The following is a 22,911-nucleotide window of genomic DNA, read 5'->3' as shown; positions in this document are numbered from 1 at the left end:
TATAAATCACTATGTAAATAAAATAATAAAACCCCCTCATTCTCATGAGGAATCATACAATGATTCAAATTGTTTGAAATACTGAAAACATCTTTTAATTGTAGAATTCTATACAAACTTGGGTAAATACATAAATGGCCACGACAAAATGTGTTCTTATTGCCTGAAAATTTTCACAGAAATACAAACATAGATGGCAAGCTTACTGACATCCAACAGGATGAGAGATCTTTAAATTTGCAAATGAATGGACATGACACTCCTAAGCAGTTTGCATGTGTTTGACTATCCTTGAAGTTCTTCTGCTTATATACCAACCTCAATATACAAAGAACCAAGATTAAAATTTTTAATGCACATCACATAACAATGTAAAATTAAGCACAAAAGAGGTAAACAAATCGTAATCCTGAAAATACATTTTTTTTTTTTCTTTTTACCTAGGGCATTGACTCATTCCAAGGATGATTTCCTGTATAGCTGTGTTTTAAGTGAGACACACATCTTGTTTCTGCACAGGACATCAATATCAGATGGAGATACAAGAATGAATGGTAGCTAACAAAAGGGAAAGAAATGTAATCACAAGTGGAACTCAAACTCCATGCCAGTGTTTTTGCAGCCCTAAGCAAAGCTATACATAAAAATATGCTACAACCATTATTCTCAAAAGTCCTTGGCACTTTTCCTCTGATAATCTCACTTTCTTTTTTAATGGAGCAAATTGCATTTCTGCACCGATATCATAAGGCAAAACTATAAATGCAATTACAAGGACAAGTTACCAAAAAAACCCCAAGGCAAAGATAAACCCCACCCTCACACCACCACCCCCAGCTTTGAATGCTTTGTGAAAGAACATCATCCTTCCTCCTCATCACTGTCTTTCATCGTAATGCCCTGAAGTCCTCCCGCATCTGTGACTGAGACCGTGGCTTCCTCTACAGTCAGGCGGCTGTGCACGGTGTCGTAGGTTTTACTGTTCAGCGTCCCCTCCATCACGCCTTGCAACCTGAAGTCTCGGTAGGTTTTCTGTGGCAAAAGTAAAACATCCTGAATTTGACTCCAGCAAGTCTGAGTACTCTTTCACTACAGACTGGCCATTTCTAGCATGCCAGTAGTACAGGCTTATTTCTCCTGCAGGCTAGGGACCTATCACCTTGATAAATATGTTGCGGTCTTTGTTTTTGGGCTGCGTGAGATTTTGGCAAACTCTAGAGATTCTAATTTGATGGTCATTCCTTTAAGAGATTGCTTTTTGTGCTACAGCATACTCCAGCTGCTGATTTCTCAGTAACTTCCATTTGTTTCATTTATTCTATAAGAAACTGCTGAGAATTTTTCTAAATACCTATTGAAATGTGAATTTGGCTACAGGTAGTTCAGTTCTGTCATTTCACAGAAAAAGTAAATGCCTGATCTTTTCCCCATAATGTAATTTTATTTATATTTCTCTATACATTTATATGCCAAATATGGAAAAATAATGATTATATATTACATTATAATATAATATATACTCTAATAATGGATACAGATTATGATCTATACTATATAGTGTCAGAATTACTCAGGTGCTTACCTAATTAATTTACATTCTAAGTCTCTACATTTTGATCTGCATCTACTCTTTATTTTTGTCATTTCAGAAGATTTTGTTTTCCTGGTATCCATCCTTCCTATGAACAAGCAGATATGACTTTCTTCTTTGTTCTTCTGTCATCTAAGAACTATGAGTGGAACTGTTTTATTCATTAATGCTATGTTCAAGTAAGTACATGGAAAAATCACCCACGTACTTTATTTTTAAATTGTAACACATTTGAAATAATCTTTCCCGATGTTACTCTTAAAGGCTTAAAAAGGATAACTTGATCTAGGCAGTTTTCTATTTTGTGTATGCTATCACTACAAATTCGCAATGCTTTGGAAGAGAATATGCAGAAAAAAAAAGGACTATAATTAAGGACTATCAGGCCCATTCTTCTGTCTGAGGAAGAGACCATGTAGAACCCTAGAGAAAGAAAAGATTTGATCCTGTTTCACTCAATACTTCAGAGAACTGCAAAAGACCACTCTTAAAATGGGTAACATTCAGTTGGGAGATTTTTTTTTCTGCCACTATGATGATTATTTAAACCTTGTTTGAATCACTGCAACCGAGATTTATTTGACTTTCACAGGTCAACGTCAGAGTCAATGGATGCAGCTTATGTTTTGCTCACACACTCCTGCAAGTACCCTGCCTGGTCTTTTTCAAGTGTCACCATTGCATTCCCTTTTTATAACACTGTGCATTCAATTTGCTTTGATGCTGTCAACGGGTCCTACAGCAATTTCCTTCACTTCTACACTGTATTCTTCCCATTCTCAGACCACCACTCTGGGGTTCAGACACTGCTCTTCTCTTGACATAGTTTTGCAGGATAATAATGTTCACTTCCAAGCTTAATTTTTCATTTCTCCCTAACTTTCTTGGTCCTTGACCCTTCTTTAGTCACATCCCTCTGCACGTGTCTCAGATATCTAATGAAACTCTTATGCCATCATAAGCCTTTAAAGAGAATAAAGGGAACAATGTTTCTTCTAGGCTTTCTTAATAATGCCACTACTCTTGTTGCATCCAAATCCAAAATAACTGTATTTCTCTTACTCATCCTGTGTTCTTCAAAAATGACCTTCTACTTATTTGGGGTTTTATTGGTGATTTTTTTTTGTGGTGTTGTTGTTGTTTGGTTGGTTTTGTTTCGTTTTTGTTTGTTTTAAAAATATTTTTAAGAGGTGACAGGAGCAATACAGCTTCCTAGGTTTTTCTTGTGGGATTGTTTTGATTGTTTGTTTTGGTTTTTGTTTGTTGTTTATTTTTTCCCTAAAGCAAACATAAAGTGCCATCATTCACTCTAGTTTGGAGGAACTGTGCCTCCCCACATCTCTCTGCCGCTGGGCTGCAGCAGGAAAAGTTTCTTATGGTACTCTTCTTGAACCATTGTTCTGTATTTCCCAGCAGCCATCCTGTCTGCTAGTTCCTGTTTTAGCAGCTCAATCTTCACCCACCAAAACCAAGGTCCACAAATTTCGGTTTTCCAGAACCAATATGATTGATATAATCTTCTTCAATTTTTAAGAGCCATAGAGGGTGCCATGGAATAACACAGTTGGAATTTACATGCAGAGCAAATCAGGTATATGGGCACAGAAAGGCCAGAAGCAGTGTTCCCACCTACAGTGGGAGCCTCCTGCTTTTGAACAAAGCTAATCAGTGTGCCAGGTGGCAGAGGGAAGGCAGGTTGGCAGTGCTGCTCTTTCACTTGAAATTCAGTTTTGTAAGAGTTTCCTTTAATCTCCCTGGTGATATTTCTCTTCTACAATTTAGCCTGCCCATTCTTACATCTCATGGAGCACAGGTTTTAGATCCTCTAACACCTATCTTCTTCCTCAGAGGATGATTAGTACCTTGGAAAAGGACTTTATATAAGGGCATGGAGTGACAGCACAAGAGGGAATGAATTCAAACTGAGAGTAGGTTTAGATTAGATATTTGTAAAAGTCTCTACTGCGAGGGTGGTGAGGCACTGGAACAGGCTGCCCAGATAAGTTGCGGATACCCCATCCCTGGCAGCTCTGGACAGAGCTCTGAGCGGCCTGCTCTAGTGAGAGGTGTCCCTGCCCACAGCAGAGGGGTTGGAACTACATAATATTTAAGGTCCCTTCCAACCCAAACCATTTTATGATTACATGATTCATTTGAGAATAGCTTTTAACAAGGAACATTCATTTTAACAAGGAACAGCAAGATGTTTTTGCCGTTTGGGCACACAATCAAGTGAAGAACCAAATCCTGCTCCCATAGAAATTAGTTAAGGTCAAGAACAGCAAAACTAAGCTTGGGTGTTTCAGGGAGACACGATGCCATCATTATTATGACTGTTTTCTTGCATCTCTATCTCTGTTCTGTTCCTTTTTGCTAGTGAATCCTGAGTTAAAATGCTTCTGACTTTACAGTCTTGCATGAACTTAATGAGAAAATATTTTTAAGAAATCAAGGTCACCACTGACAACAGGTGTTTCTTACTCCACATTTGTACAGGTAACAACAATGTCCAAAGTTAAACAAGACAGAATTAAAAGGGAAAAATCTGAAATGGTTTTCTGTCTCTTGCCTAGGGGTATCAACTAAGATCTAAAAGGGAGCTAGGAGGAAACTTTCTTTTATGGTAGGTTAACTCATAATTGCCTATTGCAAAGCATGTTATACTCTGCTTGGAAGCATTTTATATTGGCCAATGTAAGCAACTGAGGACTGAAGTGGAGGGATTGGTATTTCTATTGATACTTATCCCTGAGTATGGAATATTAGAAAATGTTATCTAATACATTGAATACTGTTCTCAATTAAGCCTAGTAATTATATGTGCATAAAAAAGAAAATAGTTCCTTTTTTTAGGAAAAGGGGGAAAATGGAAAAGGAACACTATTGAAATTATTTAAGTAAAACAAAAAATCAGTAACAAGACAAATAATAATTTAGTAAGAATAATCATACAGCAGTGCTGTACAGCCAGCTGCAAAACAATTCGGAACTATCTTAATTGTCTCCAAATCCATAATTTATGGCAAATAGTAGTGCACATAAAATTAACATTAAGAGGTTTAGTAAGTTATTTTGCTTCTGGAATTTGCTACAACTTTGGGGAAAATCTCAACCTAAAATTATGTAAGTTTACAACTTCATTCCACATTTTCTAACTTTTGGGTTGATAATCCATGTTACTACTTTATTACTTTTCTCTCTTTACTATGCAGTCTAATGCAAACATATTTTATTTACCTTGACTATCTTGATGAGAGTCTTCAGCTGGTAGATGTGAAGCTGAACGTCTAATCTGTCAGCCAACCACATGCATATGACTTTCATGGAGTTGCTATACCATTGCTGAAAAGAAGGATAAAAAAAAAAAAACAACAACAGACACCACCAAATAACCCTGCAGTATTCATTTAACAGATTTGGTAATGAGAGGTAATGAAACACTTTGAAATGATCACAGATCAGCACTTGAAGTCAACAATAATATAATTTCCTGTTATGAGAATTGCATGGGTCAGCAGGAAATCAAATAACTTGACCTAAATCATTCTTTACATGAATTAGCACCTGCCATTTTATCTTTCAGTTACAACATGTTCAAGCAAAATAGCGTTATGCACTTTGTTATCTGTCAGTGAGAATGGATATTAAAGATACAATTACAGGAGAGAACTGACAGCTGAAACATCAAGGATAGAAACAGGTACATTATCTTGAGAGAGAATTTACAGCAACTAGATTTTTCAGGAAAACAGGAAAACAGTACCAGAGAATAAGAAGTTTGTCTTTTTAGTTTATTTTAATCACTTCATCATTAAGTAAAAGAACCAAGAATCCCTGGAAACTGATTTTAAACATGATCAAAACACCATTACATCCTTCCCAAAATAACCATATTAAGGTTTTGGTTTACATTAATAACTAATTATAATTACTGCCTACCTTATTTCCTTTTTACGTCTTAGGCATGGTATGTTTTCACTCAACACTTCACAAATGGATGAGTTAAGAATAAGCCCTCTGCTGTTGGTGTCTATGTTACTGTAAAAAATGCTCATTTCCAAATAGCTACTGTAATAGTTCTTTCACATTAACTGGATTAGAAGAGATTTCACTAAATATAGTTGCAGCACTTTCCCCCCCCCCCCTGTAAAATCACAACCAGATCTCATTTAGTAAAACTGTAAAAAGGAAGGGTTGTTTTCTTTTTTTTCTTTTTCATTTTAATAGTGAGAGATTAAAGGAGTTTGTGTCATAGCTCTGTTTCTAGTCTCTTTTCCCACAGGAAGGAGGTTTAAATTATTTTCTGATATAATTTCTCGTGTCTTTGCAAAATACAGAGATATGCAAAGAGAGGAAATAATGTGCATATTTTAAAATGTAGCATGTTAGGCAAGGTATATTTTGTGAAAGTAATTCAAAGGAAGTATCTAACACATCTCATTATCCACCTCCACATGAAGAAATAAAATATAATATATTCTGAAAATATGAAGACAAATTACTCACTACTGGATGTAACAAAAGCAAGAAATAGAATTCCTCCATCAAAATGTAAGCTCTCCGTAAAAAGCTTGAAAGACATACTGTAAATAACTACAAATACCTTTTCCTTACAAGGAACAGTCTCATCACATTAGAACTATCAGTTTTAAACTAAGTTTGAAATTTATTTTTTTGAATGTGTTAAATTGTATTTTAATTATAAATCCTTGAAAATAAATTACTTTTTTGAGTTTTTCCTAATTTACAATTTTATAGAAGTGAAAAAACGCACCACAAAAGCTACATATTTAATAAAAGCATTTTGATTTAGTCACTAAAATGTGGGACTGATTAGATATCCATAAAATACTGTTTTTTAATCACTGAATGACATTCTGGTTCTATTTACATTATTTCATCCCTAGCATGAATGCTGGTATTGATTTCCTTTGTAAGTACCTGCAAAATATTTTTAATGTGACAGATTTGTTACTGAGTGGTAAACTATATGACAAGTGTTGTATGTATACGGATGTCTAGAAAATAAAATACAATCGTGCTTATTAACTCTATTGATCTAAATAAACATAAGAATTCCTACATCAAACATTCTACCCAAATGCAATAAGGTAAGACAAGAAATTATACTATAATTCAGACACTACTGTTTTTAATTGTGAACACAATCCTGGTAAAGAGAACTATTTTAGTAGGGGAGCTTTTGGAAAACTGGTATTCTTCCAGTAATGCATCTGTTATGTATTTTGTTTGTATCAAGTAGAAAGCAGAACGGGCTCAAACTTGCTCAGACAAATAACCTACAGACAGGGCTGAAAATTCTGAGACTGATTTTCACATGCAACAATACTGAACAGTGACAGATTACTGACAATAGACTGTTCCAGTTTTCTGGCAAAATGTTTTAAAGCCCAGCCAGGAAATTTATTTAAGATGGATACAGTAAAACTTCAACTCTACATACCTGATATTTTCGCATGCACTGAAAACAAATCTAAGACATTGCAGGAAATTAATTTTCTACTCAACTTTATGGATGAAAGCAATATAATATGTTTTCCTGACAAGCTTTAATGCATTTAACTTTCAGTACAAATGTTTAATTTGGTGATTGTGAAATTATTCTACAGTACTTGCTCTTCTGTCAACATATCTTGTTCAGAAAAAATATGACTGTTGTTTTATTAGAAAAAAAAAAGGTATTTTTGTCACAATATTTTTAATAAAAATCACATCCAGTATATTTGTAGAATCCTCCCAGAGGTACTTGTGGGTAGGATTCTTGCTAATGATTGGTCTTATATCCACTAATTTTGAGGACTTAGTAGAGGCTGAAGCTGCATAACCTTAAATCTGCTGGACTTCATAACAAGAAAATAAAGACTTCCCTATAACTTGTTTTTGAGTCTCTTGAAGAGCACAACACTGCAAATTTCTCTCTGAGAACCCAAGGCCACACATTCTGACAACAGTGAGCATGCTAGAGAGGTAGGGATGGATCTACTGTGCCTGACAGGAATCTGTTGCAAACCCCAAAACTTCAGTGATTGGATAATTGGCCTGAGATTACCCAGTTGAAACAACAGCAGCAACAACAACAACAACAACAACAACAATCAATTTAACCAGTTTTAAGAAAAAGTAACTTTCCCATTAGTAATAATAGCAGTGAAAGGATGAAACAATGCATCTCTTGAAGATGTTCATTATGTGGTACTACTGCCACGTTCTTTGCCACTGTCTATGCAAGAGTAAAGCAGTAAGTGCTTATTATATATTTTTTCCAAATCAGCAAATAACAGCAGCCAAGCACTTTAACAAAAATGTTTGCCTCACTATTTCCTCCTCTCTCCTTATTCACAGCCCATCCATCTCCTGTAAGGGCATGCATTACTCACTTCATTTTCCTGAGATACCTCTTTCAAAGTAAAAAATAAGAGAAAAGGAAAGGCTAGGGTTGACTCTGTGAGACCCTTGTATTTATTCACACCTATTGTGCATGACTGTACACTGGTAAATCATATTAGCAGCCCGTCTCCCCATCAAGCTGCTACTTGCTTTCCAGCCCTGGGAAGGTTCAACAAATCAACAGGAGCACGGAAAACAGAACATCAGTCTAATCTAGTGTTTAAGGTGAAGTTTTCAAACCCAATCTAAGAAGATCTTTAGAGCAAGCAACAAGCTGAAGGGCTCAGAAGGTGGTATTGACAATGAAAGAGTGTTGAAATATTGAGAAGCGCAGCACTTGTGCATTTTTAATAACAAGAGGGTCAACAAGGACACAGCTCCCTCAGTGCCAATAGTTGCCACACCAGAGCTATAAACGCTCTCAGTTCATCAGATTTCTTAAACAGTTCATCAGCTTTCTTAAACACCCTAAACCCCCTCAGCAGACCTTTAGTCTTAAATTAACAAACCAAAGCAATGAAAGAGGGTGCAGCTTGAATGGCCAGCATTGATCCCCAACGGGGCTCGGCACAGCTACAGGCACTGAAAACTTGTTCCATTGTCAGGAGGAATTGACAAACCTCCTCGCCTAAATAGTCCAGCTCAGACGGGCTGGAGGCACGCAGCTGTAAAGGGCTCCCCTCGCCCCGCTCCCAGCGCTCACAATGCGCCAGGCATGAGCTCTTTGTCAGGCCCAGACTCTGCAATTTTCTAACAAGGATTAAAGTTGTTTCTCGGCAGGGCTAGTGAAAAGCGATTTAGCAACATACCGTGCTTTCTTCAGGCAAGTTAAAGAGAAGTAGTTAAGGAATTTCATTATTCTGCTGACTGGTGGATATACAAAACAAATATAATAAATAGTCACCATCTTTCTGGGTGCCTGAGCTATAACATTCGCAGAATGGTTCAATTAAATATAACCCTTATCGGCTGAAAGCAAGCACTTCAAATTTATTTTTGAAGATTTATAAAAACATGCAGCTGTTTGCCACCTGGAAGGAGGCTCAATACATAGCAATACACAATGGTTTAGTCCTTCTAGGGCCAGTATCCCTAACGCCCAAGACACAAGACCCCGTTGAGTTTCTATACCTTGACCGCTCTTGATAAATAGGCATTGTCATAATGCTTTCTCTGCTGAGTATGGCAGGGGAACAGCTTTTCTAGGAAATGCATTTCATGTTCCTGCGGAAACCTTTATCGCACTATTGATCAGGAACTTGGTCACTCGGACAACAACAGGATGTTTCTACTTCCTTCAGCTTTACTTGCCCTACCAGAAACAAAAAGTATACTTCTCACTAAAGACACTGTACACCAAATGCAGCGTTAAGCTAAAATGAGAAAATAATAATGAGCTAATATAAGACAAAACAAGAGCAGGTTAAAATTAAAGTGCACAAATGTCTAGTTTTTATTAAATGCTATTATATTGCTTCAAGTTTATGATAGAGAGAACTACAAGCAGATTATGGTACTTTTAGGACATTAAAAAATGTTAAATAGTGAAAAAATAAATAAGTTTTTTCTTAAAAATGCAAACAGCAAAAGCTTAAAAAAGGTTCTCCTTTAAATTGCATAATTTATTTCCCCTTTTGCAAAGTACCAATAGTCATACTGACTGCCTTTGTGAAGATAATGAGGGACACAAATGTTTTTCGTAGTGTTTTTGAAAATTCTCAGAGGTTTAGAAGGTATAGATGTTTTCAAGTTAGGTATAGATATAATCCACTTAAATGAGGATGTTTACCTCAGCAGTGATGAATTCATACACTCCTCTGAAAGCTGGGAAGTCTTGTTAACAGAAAGCACCCCCCGAAGTCGGGGGGGGGGGGGGTCATCATGATGCCACCAAATTTATTCCTTTCACATCTCTTTTCTCCCCTAGGAACTTCTATTTAAGATAAACTGAAATAGATTAAAATTAAACTAAGCATGAGTGGAAAATCCATGGAGTTTGCCTTGTTGGAACCATGGGATTAGCAGGAAGGACAAATAAATGAAGTTTTTTCCTTACACACACACAAAAAAAAAAATATATATATTTAAAAGCCCTTGATCTGGAAAATGCCAAATGACTAAATCAATATTGTGTCCAATGCAAAACCTCTGCTCCCCATTTCATTACAGCCCCTTCCTATGTTTTCATTGAAGGACTTGTCCAGAAGTCCTCCTGTTGCTGTGTCACTTATTTCTGCTCCTGTAATGCTCCTATGCTCCCTCATGAGCTCCTCCTTTGCACAAAGCCTCTGACACATTCCTCTTTCACCTCACTAGTGTCTCACACTCCTAGTGCTTGGCACCATTTATCCAGGCATCTTCCTGGAAACATCTCAGGCTTTCATCCACATTCTGTGTTTTGCCTCCTTCTCTGGCCTGGAATGCTAGGTCACATTTTGAACTTTGTCTTAAGAATGTGCAAAAATGTTGACAGCCTAAATTACAGGTATAAGCATCAGGAAAGGAGAGGTGAGAAAGGAATCAGACAACACTGTCTGCTTCAACATTCATACTTCTGATACAAGATTTTGCAAGTTAAGTAATTTGAAATTACAAATTTGGAGTCTTCCCCCCTACCCCGTTTTAATTTTTTCCTTACCCCTCCCACTCTACCCTCCAGCTCCCAGTATTTTTTTTTTATCTGAATACAGTAGATTTAAGAACTTGCTACTTGCATTCTACTTGGCCAAGGAAGAAAGTTTTTCTTTCTTCCAGTGGGATGTTTCCTTTGGATTTCTTTTGCCTTTCCTTTTCTTTTTTTTTGTGTGTGCCATTACTCCAATCTCCCAGGAAGCTCAGAAAGCATTTTGTTTTTCTTAAGAATAAATACTTTAGTCTCCAGTCAGTCTTTTTTCTGCCTATTTGAATGAAGGATTCCCACTGCCATTCCCAAAGGAATCAGGGGAAAAGGAAAGGAGCTCAACAGAAAAAGGAATCCAAACCTTGACAGAAAGACCTTGTTCAGAAAGACTTATGGCAACAACCAAGTGAACATTGTTGGATGGGATATTTTGGTGATACAAGGAAACAAAATTAACTTTCAGAAATCAATAATGAGAAGAAAAGAAAAAATGCAGCTCATTTAAAAGCATATTAAGCATCTTTGAAACTCCTGATAAGAAGGATATAATTCTGAAAAACCAAGGAACATCTAACATATGAAAAGCTTATCTTTTAGAAGGAAAGTAATTTTTTTCATATATTTGGCTTCTAATTAGAAGATAGCTAATTGCTGTGGAACTTCTGCCATTTTAAAATAAAATAGAGACAATATAAAATATACAGTACTCTTCTTCCCCTGTATTCCATATTGGTTGTGAAACAGCAATTTACAATATTTATGCTACATTACAATGTTTGTGATCTTCATTTCTTTTTCTGGCTTCTTCACATGGCAGATAAGCTAGGAAACTGAAAGTTTGCAAAATTAGACACATGTAACTCCCTTCCATATCTGGACATATGTAATGTTTCTGTTCTGATTTTAAACAGTATGTACTAACATGATGCTCGAGACTGTTGAGAGACTAACAGTATAAACAGTTTCTCTGCTCCACTCTGGATATGCACTACATCTGTGAACAAAACTTCCACAGGTTATTCTGGTGCTAAACTCTGTGGAGCAAACACTGTCAGTCTTGCTACACTGTGTTGTGTTGCAATTTGGGTATATCCACAAACATCCTCCAAGGCACAGAACGGGGAACATCACTTGAGTGACCCTGAAATGAAAGCCAGCTTGGATCCTCAAAATAAACAAATTAACATAATGCAAAATGACCAAGTTGTTACTCATTATAACACTTGCTATCAGGCTCTAGTTTCAAAACCCTTACAAATGTACTTAGCGGTACAAATGCTAAGCAGTCTTCCTAAGTAAATGCCTAACATTATAGAATCATAGAATGGTTTGAGTTGGACGGGACATTAAAGGTCATTCAGTTCCAATCCTCCTGCCATGGGCAGGAATGCCACCCACCAGACCAGGTTGCTCGAAGTCCCATCCAACCTGACCTTGAATACTTTCAGGGATGGGGCATCTCCTACCTCTCTGGGCAACTTGTTCCAGTGCTTCACTACCCTCTGAGTAAAGTACTTTCTTTCTAACATCTAATCTGACCTATGCTCTTTCAGTTTAAAACCACTGTCCCTTATTGTGTCACTACATACCCCCATAAAAAATCCCTCTGCCTCCTTTTTATAAGCTACTCTGCCTATAAGGTATGCAGTCAAGAAACCCATCTCTGCTTTAGCCCACTCATCCAGAGCTCCCTAGGATGTTCTCACTCCCTGGAGTGAGATATCATCAAAGGGACCACAGGAGACCTCCTGTTAGCTGTATTTCTTCCTTAAAGTAAGAATATTTTTCATCTCAGTACCAAAAGTGAGATAGGCTGAAACTGGGTCAGCATCTGTGCTGTAGCTTTTATACTCGCTTTAGTAGTTTTTGTCCTAGAATCTTCTACAAAGATTCCCTGCTCCCTGTGGAGTGAGGTCAAGTACATATTTTTATTACAGTATTTAAACCATCCTGAGTTCTTCTGAGTCAATATTTACTGGCAGCTCATTTCTTTCCACCTCATCAATCCTGACTCGTGCATTTACTCTTTATGTTATTGCAGTGCCATGTGATGGAGCTGGATGCAGCTGTGAAGCTGGCAGGGAGATGCACACTGCTGGAGCTACTCCTCTCTTACACCACTTCAACAGGGCACTATGCTGAGCTGTCCTAATGTGGAGCAGTGGGTCAAGCCTCCTGCCTCCCTCTTGCTTCTCTCCTCCCCTTTCTCTTTGGATGAAATGCCCTTGGACTGGGCAGGTGCATGGTATGCTCCTTTCCATCCCGGACACTCTCAGCTATGTAAATTTTACAGCTCTGTTGGGGGGTTATTGTGAGTAGATTTATCTCTGCGTTACTTTTACTTTTTTCCCCTTGCTCTTTAAGTGCAGCATAATGCAAAAGAAATTCAATGCAATGTAAATTAATATACCTTGAAACACCTGAAAATTATTTAAAGAAAATCATCTCTATATAGTTCAACACCTCTGCACGTTTAAATCAGCTCTTTGGTTTCCCATGATTAAACAGGTGAAGAAGCTCTTTCCACTGACAAATCTGTGTCAGAGCACTCTGCAGCATCCTTATCTATTTTGACTTGCAACATAGCAACCTCTTTCTTTTGTGTCTGACTCATTATAGTAAAACTAGATTATTCTTATGGTTTCTAGCACAATTTTTCTTGTAATGTGATCAACCATGTGGTTGTGCATCTATTTGTGAACACTTATCCAGAGTTTTACTTTCCTTTTTCAACTAAGCTTGACCCAAATGAAATACAAGTATAAACATCAAAACTGCAAGTAAGGTTTGAGAAGCCACAAGGTTCTCCTGCTGTTTATACGTTGTGTGAATTACAGTACATCAAGAAATCAATATTCCCTAGATGGTGCTTGTGCCTGGCACTTCATGGTGAACAAACATTAGGTAAGACAATACAAATGGTACAATCCTTATTGATTTCTCCTGACTGTGTAGAATGTGAAAGCTGCAGCCACAGTTAACACTTACTGACAGACTCATCTAAAGTTTCAGTGCTATTTTATATTTTTATAGTTGTCCACGCTCAATTGATTCTATTAAGTTGCTAGACACATTTCAAGCCATCTAGATAAGAAGAAAAAGTGCAGTGCCTGGAATGAGATGCTGCTACTTTATGCCTAGCAGGATAAAAAGGTTAAAGGACTAAATTGTGCATGGATGTTGGAAGGAGCTCTCTTTTATTAGATAGAATTGTTATTGTTGTTCATGAATGGATATTGTGAGTGATGGATAGAACCATTTAACTAAGTTAGTAAAATAATGAAGAGTATACACCTGAAATGCATATGAGGAAACTATACTGGAAACTCCCAATATTAAAGACCCTCCCCAAACAAACAAACAAACAAACAAACAAACAAACAAACAAACCAACCCCCTTGTAGTTCTATTTGATTGAAAAAATTCCTTCAGGAGAAAAAAAGAAAAAATCAGATGGGCTTTAAAATATTAAGTTTGGGACTTCTTTTCCTCCCCCTTTTTCCTCTTGTGACTCCTAACATCCATTTTCCTCTTGTGACTCATAACACCCAGACCAATTTATACATTGTTCTTTTTTGTTCTTTCCACAAAAAGGGAGCTTCTCACACAAGTCAGGGAACTTAGGGGGTAGGGCAGTATAAGGAATTCTGAGTATCATGTTATTAGTTTTAGTGCCCTAAAAAAAATCTTCTATTTCTCTTTTATACCCAGAGAGCACTTTTAGCAAGGTATCAGAATATTTATTTCATAGTTTCTTACTTCCCTGCTGGAAAAAATTATGTACTATGATTGAATTGGTGTGAAAAAGGTGTCAGACATCCATTCCATGAATACTAAATGCAGACTGGATATGGGATATTTAATGCCTTGAGAAAATAATTTTTATATCTTTATGGGTTGTGTGGCAAACAACAAAATAGAAATTCAGGAATTTAAAATGACATAAAGAATGAAGATGTGTGAAATTGTATCATATCAAAACCATATCAAATACAGTCAGTGTGTTATGCCATTGTGTTTCTCTAGAGGAAACACTATCAGCAATAGTATAAAACAGCTTGCAAAGTGTTGAATATTCTGATCCTGAAGCACCAAACTCTGAAGCACATGCTTTACTTTTAAGTGTTTTATGGTTGTACTGATTTCAACAGTGCTGAGCTTTGCTTCTGCATAATCAGCACCCTCCAAGAGTGGGCTCTCTTTTTCTCAGTATAATTAAAAAAAAAAAAAATTAAAAAAATCAAAGAAAACTTCTACACTACCTGAAATCAGATAGAGGTTACATTTTTTCAGATTTCAAATGAACTATTTTTCTTTTATAGAGATTGCTACCTTGGAAAATGAGGCAAGTCTATTTGGAAACATCAGGAATAATTTAGTGCACTTTAAAAAGACTTTGAACTAAGTAAATTTGCAAGATGTTGCTCCATCTTGCGGAACAGTATCCCATATTTGAGCATGCCAATATAACTCACGTTTTCAGTGACACTGCCAACAATTTACTTTAAAATTCTTTTACCAGAAAAGAAACAACTGTTTCAAAACTAAGAAAAAAAATTCTGTTAGATCATGAGACAACTACAGAGTGGTTGTCATATCACGAGCTTTCTATTTCCCCCATAAAATAAGAGATGCAATTAAAGATGAGTTAAGACTTTGGTGAAAATCTAAAGAGCATCGGCAAATCTGAGCACTGCTCAGCTTTTCAATTGCTTTTCTACTTCTCAGTTCTTTTAAATGGTTTTCTATGGCAGGAACATTTTTCTTAATTAGTCACAGCTAATTACTGTTCTGGCATAGACAAGTAATCAGAAATGTCAGAGCTGCAAGGCTACATCTCCCTAATCCTTTGATAATAATTTAGCCTCCTGGGAGGGCCTCAAGCTGTGGTAAGTAGTGGCTGACAATAAGGCAAAATTAGGTGGGCAGCAGACCATTAGGATAGAAAAATAAAAAGCACTACCAAATCCTGCTGAGCACCATCAGGCAACTAACTACACTGCCAGATGAGGTGCCTGTTTAAGCCTGTGTTGTTAATTAGCTGATTCTACCAGACCTGCCACATATGTCCAGGTGCATCGTGCAGAGATGTGTACTTCTGGGTTTGTGCCAAAGGACAATTTTGCACTGTGATCAAATTTCAAGAATCTGAGAAAGAAGCCCACATACTTCTTGAAGATTACTCTGAGTTATCAAAGAAATAAGAAGATCAACAAGCTACAATCCATTTTTGTTGAGTATTTTTTTAAGTAATTAGGCACGGTCCTCTCATGTTTCTCAGAGGTTAATACAAACACAGCTTTTGATTCAAATGTGGCCTTTAACCAAGTAGACCTTTTGTCAAATCACACACTTGCAAATAATTACATAACAACAAAAGTGAAGATTACTTATTAAAATTAGCATGACAGGAAGTAATTTGAGAATAAGGAAAAAAAAATAAAAATTGACATTTTCTTGAAAAACATAGTTGAATACTAAAAATAATGCTTTTAAGGTAGACTTAAGCAGCACAAGGATTTGGTACTCCTGAAAATCAGTTCAATTTAAGTGTTCCTCTTAGCTGCGTAACACCATGATTTGCACATTTTTAAACACTTTTTTTAATAGGTCAGAAAACCTATACAAATTAGGCAATTGAATAAAGCATTTGGCAAACAGAATGAATGGCAAACAGAAATGAGTCAGATGAGTGCTTCATCTCCATTTAGCCATTGAGCAGAGTACATATCATAATAACCTTTGAAGAATAATTAAGACCTCATAAAATCTCAAGTACATCACTGAACTTGAATTTTCCGTCCCTGCTACTAATGGAAAATGAAAATAATGGCTGGAATATGGGAACACCACTAGCATTTAATAAACATTCCAGACAAAATGAGAGCAGTTTTTCAACAGAAAAAGAATCTCACATTACATCTGGACCTTTGAAATACAAAAGCCAAAATCAGCTATGTTGGAGTGCTTAAGCTCTTAAATTGCTCATAAAGACATTCAGTCTTTCTGCACTCCAAAGACAGTGGTATGAGCTCCCTGCCATATACAACTCTTACACAGCTTGTTGAATTGTTAGCACACACAAGACCACAGCGTCCAGGAAGTCCTCCCACAGGGGCAGCCCCTGCAGTCAGCAGGAATACTGCAGCACACCACACCAGTTTAGCACCCAGAGGAGATGGGCAATCAGGGCCAAAGCCAACATCTGCTCACAGGTGCCATCTTGTACAAGATAGTGATGGGCAGCACTTTGCCAGTACTCACCTTTCCAGGAGGTGCACTATGACTATTTTATGTGTTTATGCTACACTTGGGAAGAGGTTTCTCAGAAATTATAGCCTAAAAGATTTGGAAACCCTTTCAGTTATATCAGCGGCTGAACACTGATGCACTAAAGTTGCTCTCTGAAACAATTCTTTATTTTTCAGAGCCGCAATTACTTATTGCATAAAGATTTCATTGCACATACAGTCTTAATAAAACTGCAATCATACATCTGTTTACACCATAAATTTTCCACAACAGACACAAATATAACCTGTTAGATGCTGCTCTCAATGGCAAGTACACCAAGAAGGAATTTGAAGCAAAAATGTCTCGTTTTTTTTTTTTTTTTTTAATATCCATACTTCACATGCAATTCACAGGTACAAGAAAGTGAGAATCTACCCAGGTGGCACTTAGGAACTAGACATTACTACAGCAAATAAAAATTGCATCGATGTTTTAACAGAGCGGTATGCAAAGTTAAAAGAAATGCTTTTCTAAGAGGTTTGTCAACAAAATCCACTTTCGTTTAAAGGAAATAGTTTTAAATTTACAAGTCTGATGTATATTAAAATTCTGAGGAGTTCAAGATTTATTAGTCTTAAAAGTTCTAGTAGAAACATGAATCTAAGTCTAGTCAATGGGAATTACCTGGCATGTTTATGGACACAGCACTGCATTTATTAAAGTTAATGGTAAAAGGCCTATTGATTTTGAGAAGGTAGAACCAGATCCCATGGGAATTTCTTAGTTGGGTATTTTTAAAATCTGATAATTTTGTGATCAGATACACAGCACTGTGTTTTGATAGATTGCACAGATGCTCTTACATTATCCATCACCTGTATTATCTTTATAAATCAGAGAGGTGTTAATAATAATTATTAATATTCTCTATTTATTCCAGGTTTGTGTAATTATATTCTAAATATTTAATTTTTCCATTCAACAACTTGATTTACTGTCTTTTCTGAAAACAAGTATTTTTAAAACTATTTAAAAAAACCCAACCCTAAAGTAATATACTGTTTCTAAAATATTAACCCAGAGCTACTGGACATCTTAATCGTATGTAATAGATTACAATTATTTCAAGTGCTCTCTAAGAAATGTGATGTAAAAACAAATAAACACTACTCTTCATTCCCCTTGTGCCCTCAACTATAAGCTGTTACTGCATGAGAGTAGGAGAAAAATGTCCTGAATCCCTGTGAAAGAATAATTTAGGAAGAAGACTGTCCCATACTGCAAAGGAAGGCAAAAATTCCTGTGTCTTTGATAAATTATGTCTTTCTATGTCTTTGATAAACTGATCAAGTGAAAAATCTTCATGACTTTAAACCCGCTGACTAGTTTTGAGAACAGGAAGGCAGCACACTGACCTGGGAGAGACCAGTGCTACCAGGAGTACCTGGACATATTACTCTGCCTGCTGTCTATAGCCCTTTTGGAGGAGGTAATAATGAGATGTATTCAGAAAATAAGTTTTTCAGTGGAAATAAAGGAAAAAAAATTCCACCTTTGTTCTGCTGCATGATCAGCAGATGTAGCAAAGCACAAGATCTAAATGGTTTAAAAACGGTGCAGAAAAAACTACCAGCCCAGTCTTTTTTCAAAGTCACTGGAGATTTGAACCTCTTTCATATTTAAGGGTTCCTATCACAAACTTAAGTTTCATTCTCCTTATTTTCATATATTGTATAGAAGGGCACTGCTTTTATAGGCTTACCAATCACCACCATAAAAGAACCACATATTTTTTTTTGTTTTCTCTCCAGTTATAATCTTCTCAAGTGGATTAAAAATGTTACAACCCCTAGCCTTAACATATTGTGATTCACTGTCAGGCATTTGTACTTGTATCAATATTATTCTTAAATTTAAATAATCTTTGTTATGTACATAACTTTGTGTGATAGACATGTTGTTCACTTGATCACCATAATAGCTGTTAGCATATAGCAGCCCTGGATTAAGTCAGCGATAACTGGACATAAAATAGTTTTCAATTATACATTTTTGGGGTTAAAATTGTGTCTCAGGCCTAATCTTCTCTATAACTAAGACCTCTTGCACATAGAACCATCAGGTATTTTGTTATTCTGGATGAGGTTATTTCCCTGGCTGAAGCACAGGAAAGTGTACTTTTCCTCTTTCACTTGGTGGATGATTACATAACTGATAATAATTCAATGTGTTTTAAGAGGAAAGCAACTGTGATCTACAACTCTAGCCAGTCCAATGGATTCAAGTACATAAACATAAAAATGTGAATATATTTTATTCTTTCTATCGAAATATAACTTGGTAGATTTGAATTTATAAAAAGAGTACCTAGGTTTTCCTAAAGCAATAATTTTTAAAAACCCTTAAAAAAAAGTTTGCAAAATCTTGCTCAGTCATAATGTTCAAAATGTGAGTTAATGTCAGGAAAGGTGAATTAACAGAGTGAGATGACTCTGTTTTACATTTCTGCATGCTATGAGCTCCCATATTTGTTAATGCTTTTTTAATGCTGCGTCTGTCCAATCCATTATATCTCCCAGTGTGATGTTACATAGAAATGTGATACCACCATGTAGAAAGAAAAATAAAGGTATTAATAGATATCTGATACAAAAAATACATATTATGTATGTACCTTTTCTTACAGATACAAGCATTGGTCACAGCAGCATCCAATGACACTGCTGGGTAAAAGGGGACAGAAATGGGTTTGCAGACTCAAAGGCAAGTGCTGGATCAGAACCTGTGTCCATACAGGAGATTTTTCTTGTGCTGAAAAGCTTAATTGCTGGAATGAAATACAGAAGAGGTCCTTAACCCACATTAACCCAGCCATGCTAAAGCCCCATCCTTGTGCTAGTGCTAAGCCAAAATCATGCCAGAAACTGTGCTGGTGACTTAATGGTGTGGAGGACCCCTTGACAGTTCTCAGACCTGTGCCCAGGCCCTGGACAGTGCCCCATGTTGACACAGCCTGAAACTCAGTCCCATCCCACTGCCTCAAAAAAGTCAACATGGTCTCTCCAGTGAGAGTTAGATTTGGCCTTAGGCAGATAATTTTATTAACGTTCAGGAAATGACAACATAAGCAAAAATAACCCCAAAGAAAAACAAAAAAAAAATAGAAACTTGAAAATGAAACATATGCTTGCAGATTCATCGCAAAAGCAAACTGAAGCAGAAGTTGCTAATACAGTTTTAGTACTTTGTGAAGGTGCCAGCTGGATGGATGATAATTTTTCTACCCCTGCAGGGCATCAAAGCTTTTATAAAATCATTCTTTTCACACATATTAGCACTTAGCTTATTAAAACAGATGATACTTTTTTTTTTTTTTGAGAAGATGTCTGGGAGTGTCTGGAAATATATAATCTGAGAGTTAGGTCTTATTTTGACCACCCAGTCAAACAAACAACAAACACTGACATGACATACCATGGCTGAGAGTCTATGTTATGGGACCTTCTGTGACTGCCACAACTGTAGTGTCACAGTAAAGGCTGTGAATTGCTGTTATGAAAACATTTGCTGTAACTTGCATAATTAAATGAAACTGCTAGCAAAGCTTTCTAAAATACTTAGGAGATGACACAAATAAATACATTTCAAAGTCTATATTACGTTCCAGAACTAGTTTTGTAATAAATTCCATTTCACAGTGCTAGAGATGACTTATTTTCCTGTTCAAATTCCTTTATAATTGTGACTGAGATAATTGTCATGTAAACTGATCCAGCCTTATAGTTAAATAGCTTTTATTTTATGTATATTTTACATGTGTAGTGCTTTAAATTTATACAGAAGGTACTATTTCAGCTGCCTACAGCTTCCCCTTCAGGCAAGTAAGAAAAGGACACACTAGACATAAATTAGTAGTCAGAACTTGAATGAACTGAAATGTGATCATTTCTAACAAAAAGACGAGGAATCAGGGCAAATGAATGGAAAAAGGTTGCGGAAGTTATTATCAAAGCGAGGAAAATTTTTGCATGTACCTTGAGGATGAGGATTACTTTGAACTTGCAGAAGTCAGATTAGAACTTTGAAAATGAGTTTGAAAATTCAATAAATTTTTATGTCAATTCAAGAAATGTCAACTTTAGGAAATTAGAAGTCTTCAACTGGAAATCCATAAAATAAAATTATAGAAGTAATTTCACAGAAGTACCAGTCAAACCCACAAATGTACCTGGCATTTGTGTAGACTTTCTGTATACAAGCAAGCTGTGACATGTAAAAGTTCTTAATTTAGGGAAATTTGGTCAGCGATGGAATCCACGAACCACACCAATCCAGTTCTCTCCATGAGCAAATTAAAAATGAAAAGATGGAATATAATTGGACTATTCCCAGCGGAAAAATACTACTTAAGATAATAATATTCTATCAGTTTTATTTCTGTCTTCTAGCACTTAAAAGTTTCATGCAGAAAATATTAAAAGAAAGTCTGCCCTTGACAGCTGAAGCTTGTAGATAATGAACAAAAGAAAAAAATATCAACAGAGCTGAATATCTAACCAGGTTGCTGAACACCATCAAAGTCCAGATTATCCCTTCTGATACCAGCAAACTTTGCAAGGCTAGTTACTTACATCAAATAACTTCTCTATGTACATTTCCTCATTGATCTTTTCCCGAAGGATATCCTGGTTTTGCCGCACAAACATAATGTAGGTGTCTGCTAGATCCATTCCTGGCTTCTGTGAAGACAAAAAGTGAGGGGAAGGGAAAGACAAACCCCTCAACAACTGAGACTTAAAATAATGAGACTTAAAAGAAGTTAAACATGATGTTACAATGTCATACATGTACAAAATGTATTAACAAAATCTTCTGTGAAGTCTGTGTTAGTTAACAAGTTGAGAAGGTTTCACTATCAATGTGGTTCTACATGTTTTAATTTATGGATGTTCTGAGTCATAAATCTACATTGCCATATGCAGTTGAATGAAATCTTGGCTCTGGCAACATCAATGGCACACTCAGACATCTTCCCCTTTTTCTGATAGCCAGCCACTCCAGCCTGAGAGTGGAGATCCAGATTCTGCTATCACATTCAGAAAATGCTTAAAAAAGTATTCAGTTCCTTCTTCACTGCCTAAGATTTCTTCTAATTTACTTCCAATGTACAGCTGAATTTTGTTTGATGTTAGCTTCAACTAAATGCAATTCAAACTAAGCTCAAACACATCCCTGAGAGCAAACAGTATAAAAAGGCTGTTTTGAGCGTAGTCCTGTACCCTTGTATTTTGTAAACTGTTGCACTGGTGCAGTCAGCCCAGAGGATGGCCAGGGGAGGAGCAAGGACAGAAGTTTTTCCCTTCTTGTACCAATATATGTCCTGTATGAACAGCAGAGAAAGGATAATTTTTATACCACACCCCCAAACCAGGCTAGCCACACGTTTGCATGTGATACAGCTGTACAGGCACAGTGGTGGCTGAAACTGCCCCCTCCTCTGAATTGCTCTAGAATCCAGCTGCAGTTTCTGGATCTCTGCAGTCATGAAAAGTTGTTCCACAGTAACATTTCTAATGGCCTGCAACTTGCCCTTTACTGGCAGTGCATGCAGATCTGCTAAGTATCTCACTTTTTTCTAACAGAATGCACGCAGGCACTTTGGGAATTCTTCTGCAAATGGCCTCTGTGTGAGCAAGATTTTAAAAGTATTACTTACTCCCAAACAATAGCTTGTAATGTTCCTGGCATGAAAAATAATGCTAAGTTTTATAATATTTTACAGTAAGCCTTAACATGGGCCTTAATTTTTGAAAGGATGCAGATTTTTCTAAGACTATATGCAGAATAATAAATAATTCTAGGGGAGGAGGACAAAAGCAGTTATACCCAGCCCAGGAACTCCCAAGCATAAGACATGTCTATTTCTCAGAAACTGTTATTGTCTGAAAATAGGATATGAACAACACTGTAAAATATTTAGCATATTTTAAAAACCTGTATGCATGACCACACTCATGTAGTTAAAATATTAACATATCATTTTATATAACGGATTCCT

General features: G+C 36.4%; 1 protein-coding gene across 14 annotated transcripts in view; it reads right to left on the bottom strand.

Annotated features, from left to right (window-relative positions):
* Positions 1-861: 861 nt before the first annotated feature.
* The window catches only part of CADPS2 (calcium dependent secretion activator 2), a 287,063-nt gene continuing 265,013 nt past the window's right edge, over positions 862-22,911 (bottom strand). For all 14 annotated transcript variants that reach the window (XM_062491046.1, XM_062491047.1, XM_062491053.1 and 11 more), the window contains 3 exons: positions 21,485-21,592; positions 4,829-4,933; positions 862-1,032 (listed from right to left, as the gene is read on the bottom strand). In XM_062491046.1, coding sequence (XP_062347030.1) covers positions 862-1,032; positions 4,829-4,933; positions 21,485-21,592 — 384 coding nt within the window. The remainder of the gene's footprint in view (positions 1,033-4,828; positions 4,934-21,484; positions 21,593-22,911) is intronic.

Source organism: Cinclus cinclus, chromosome 4 (assembly GCF_963662255.1).
Source record: "Cinclus cinclus chromosome 4, bCinCin1.1, whole genome shotgun sequence".
NCBI lineage: Eukaryota > Metazoa > Chordata > Aves > Passeriformes > Cinclidae > Cinclus > Cinclus cinclus.
The sequence above is the reverse complement of the archived record's forward strand: the minus strand, read 5'-3'. Positions and strand labels throughout refer to the sequence as shown.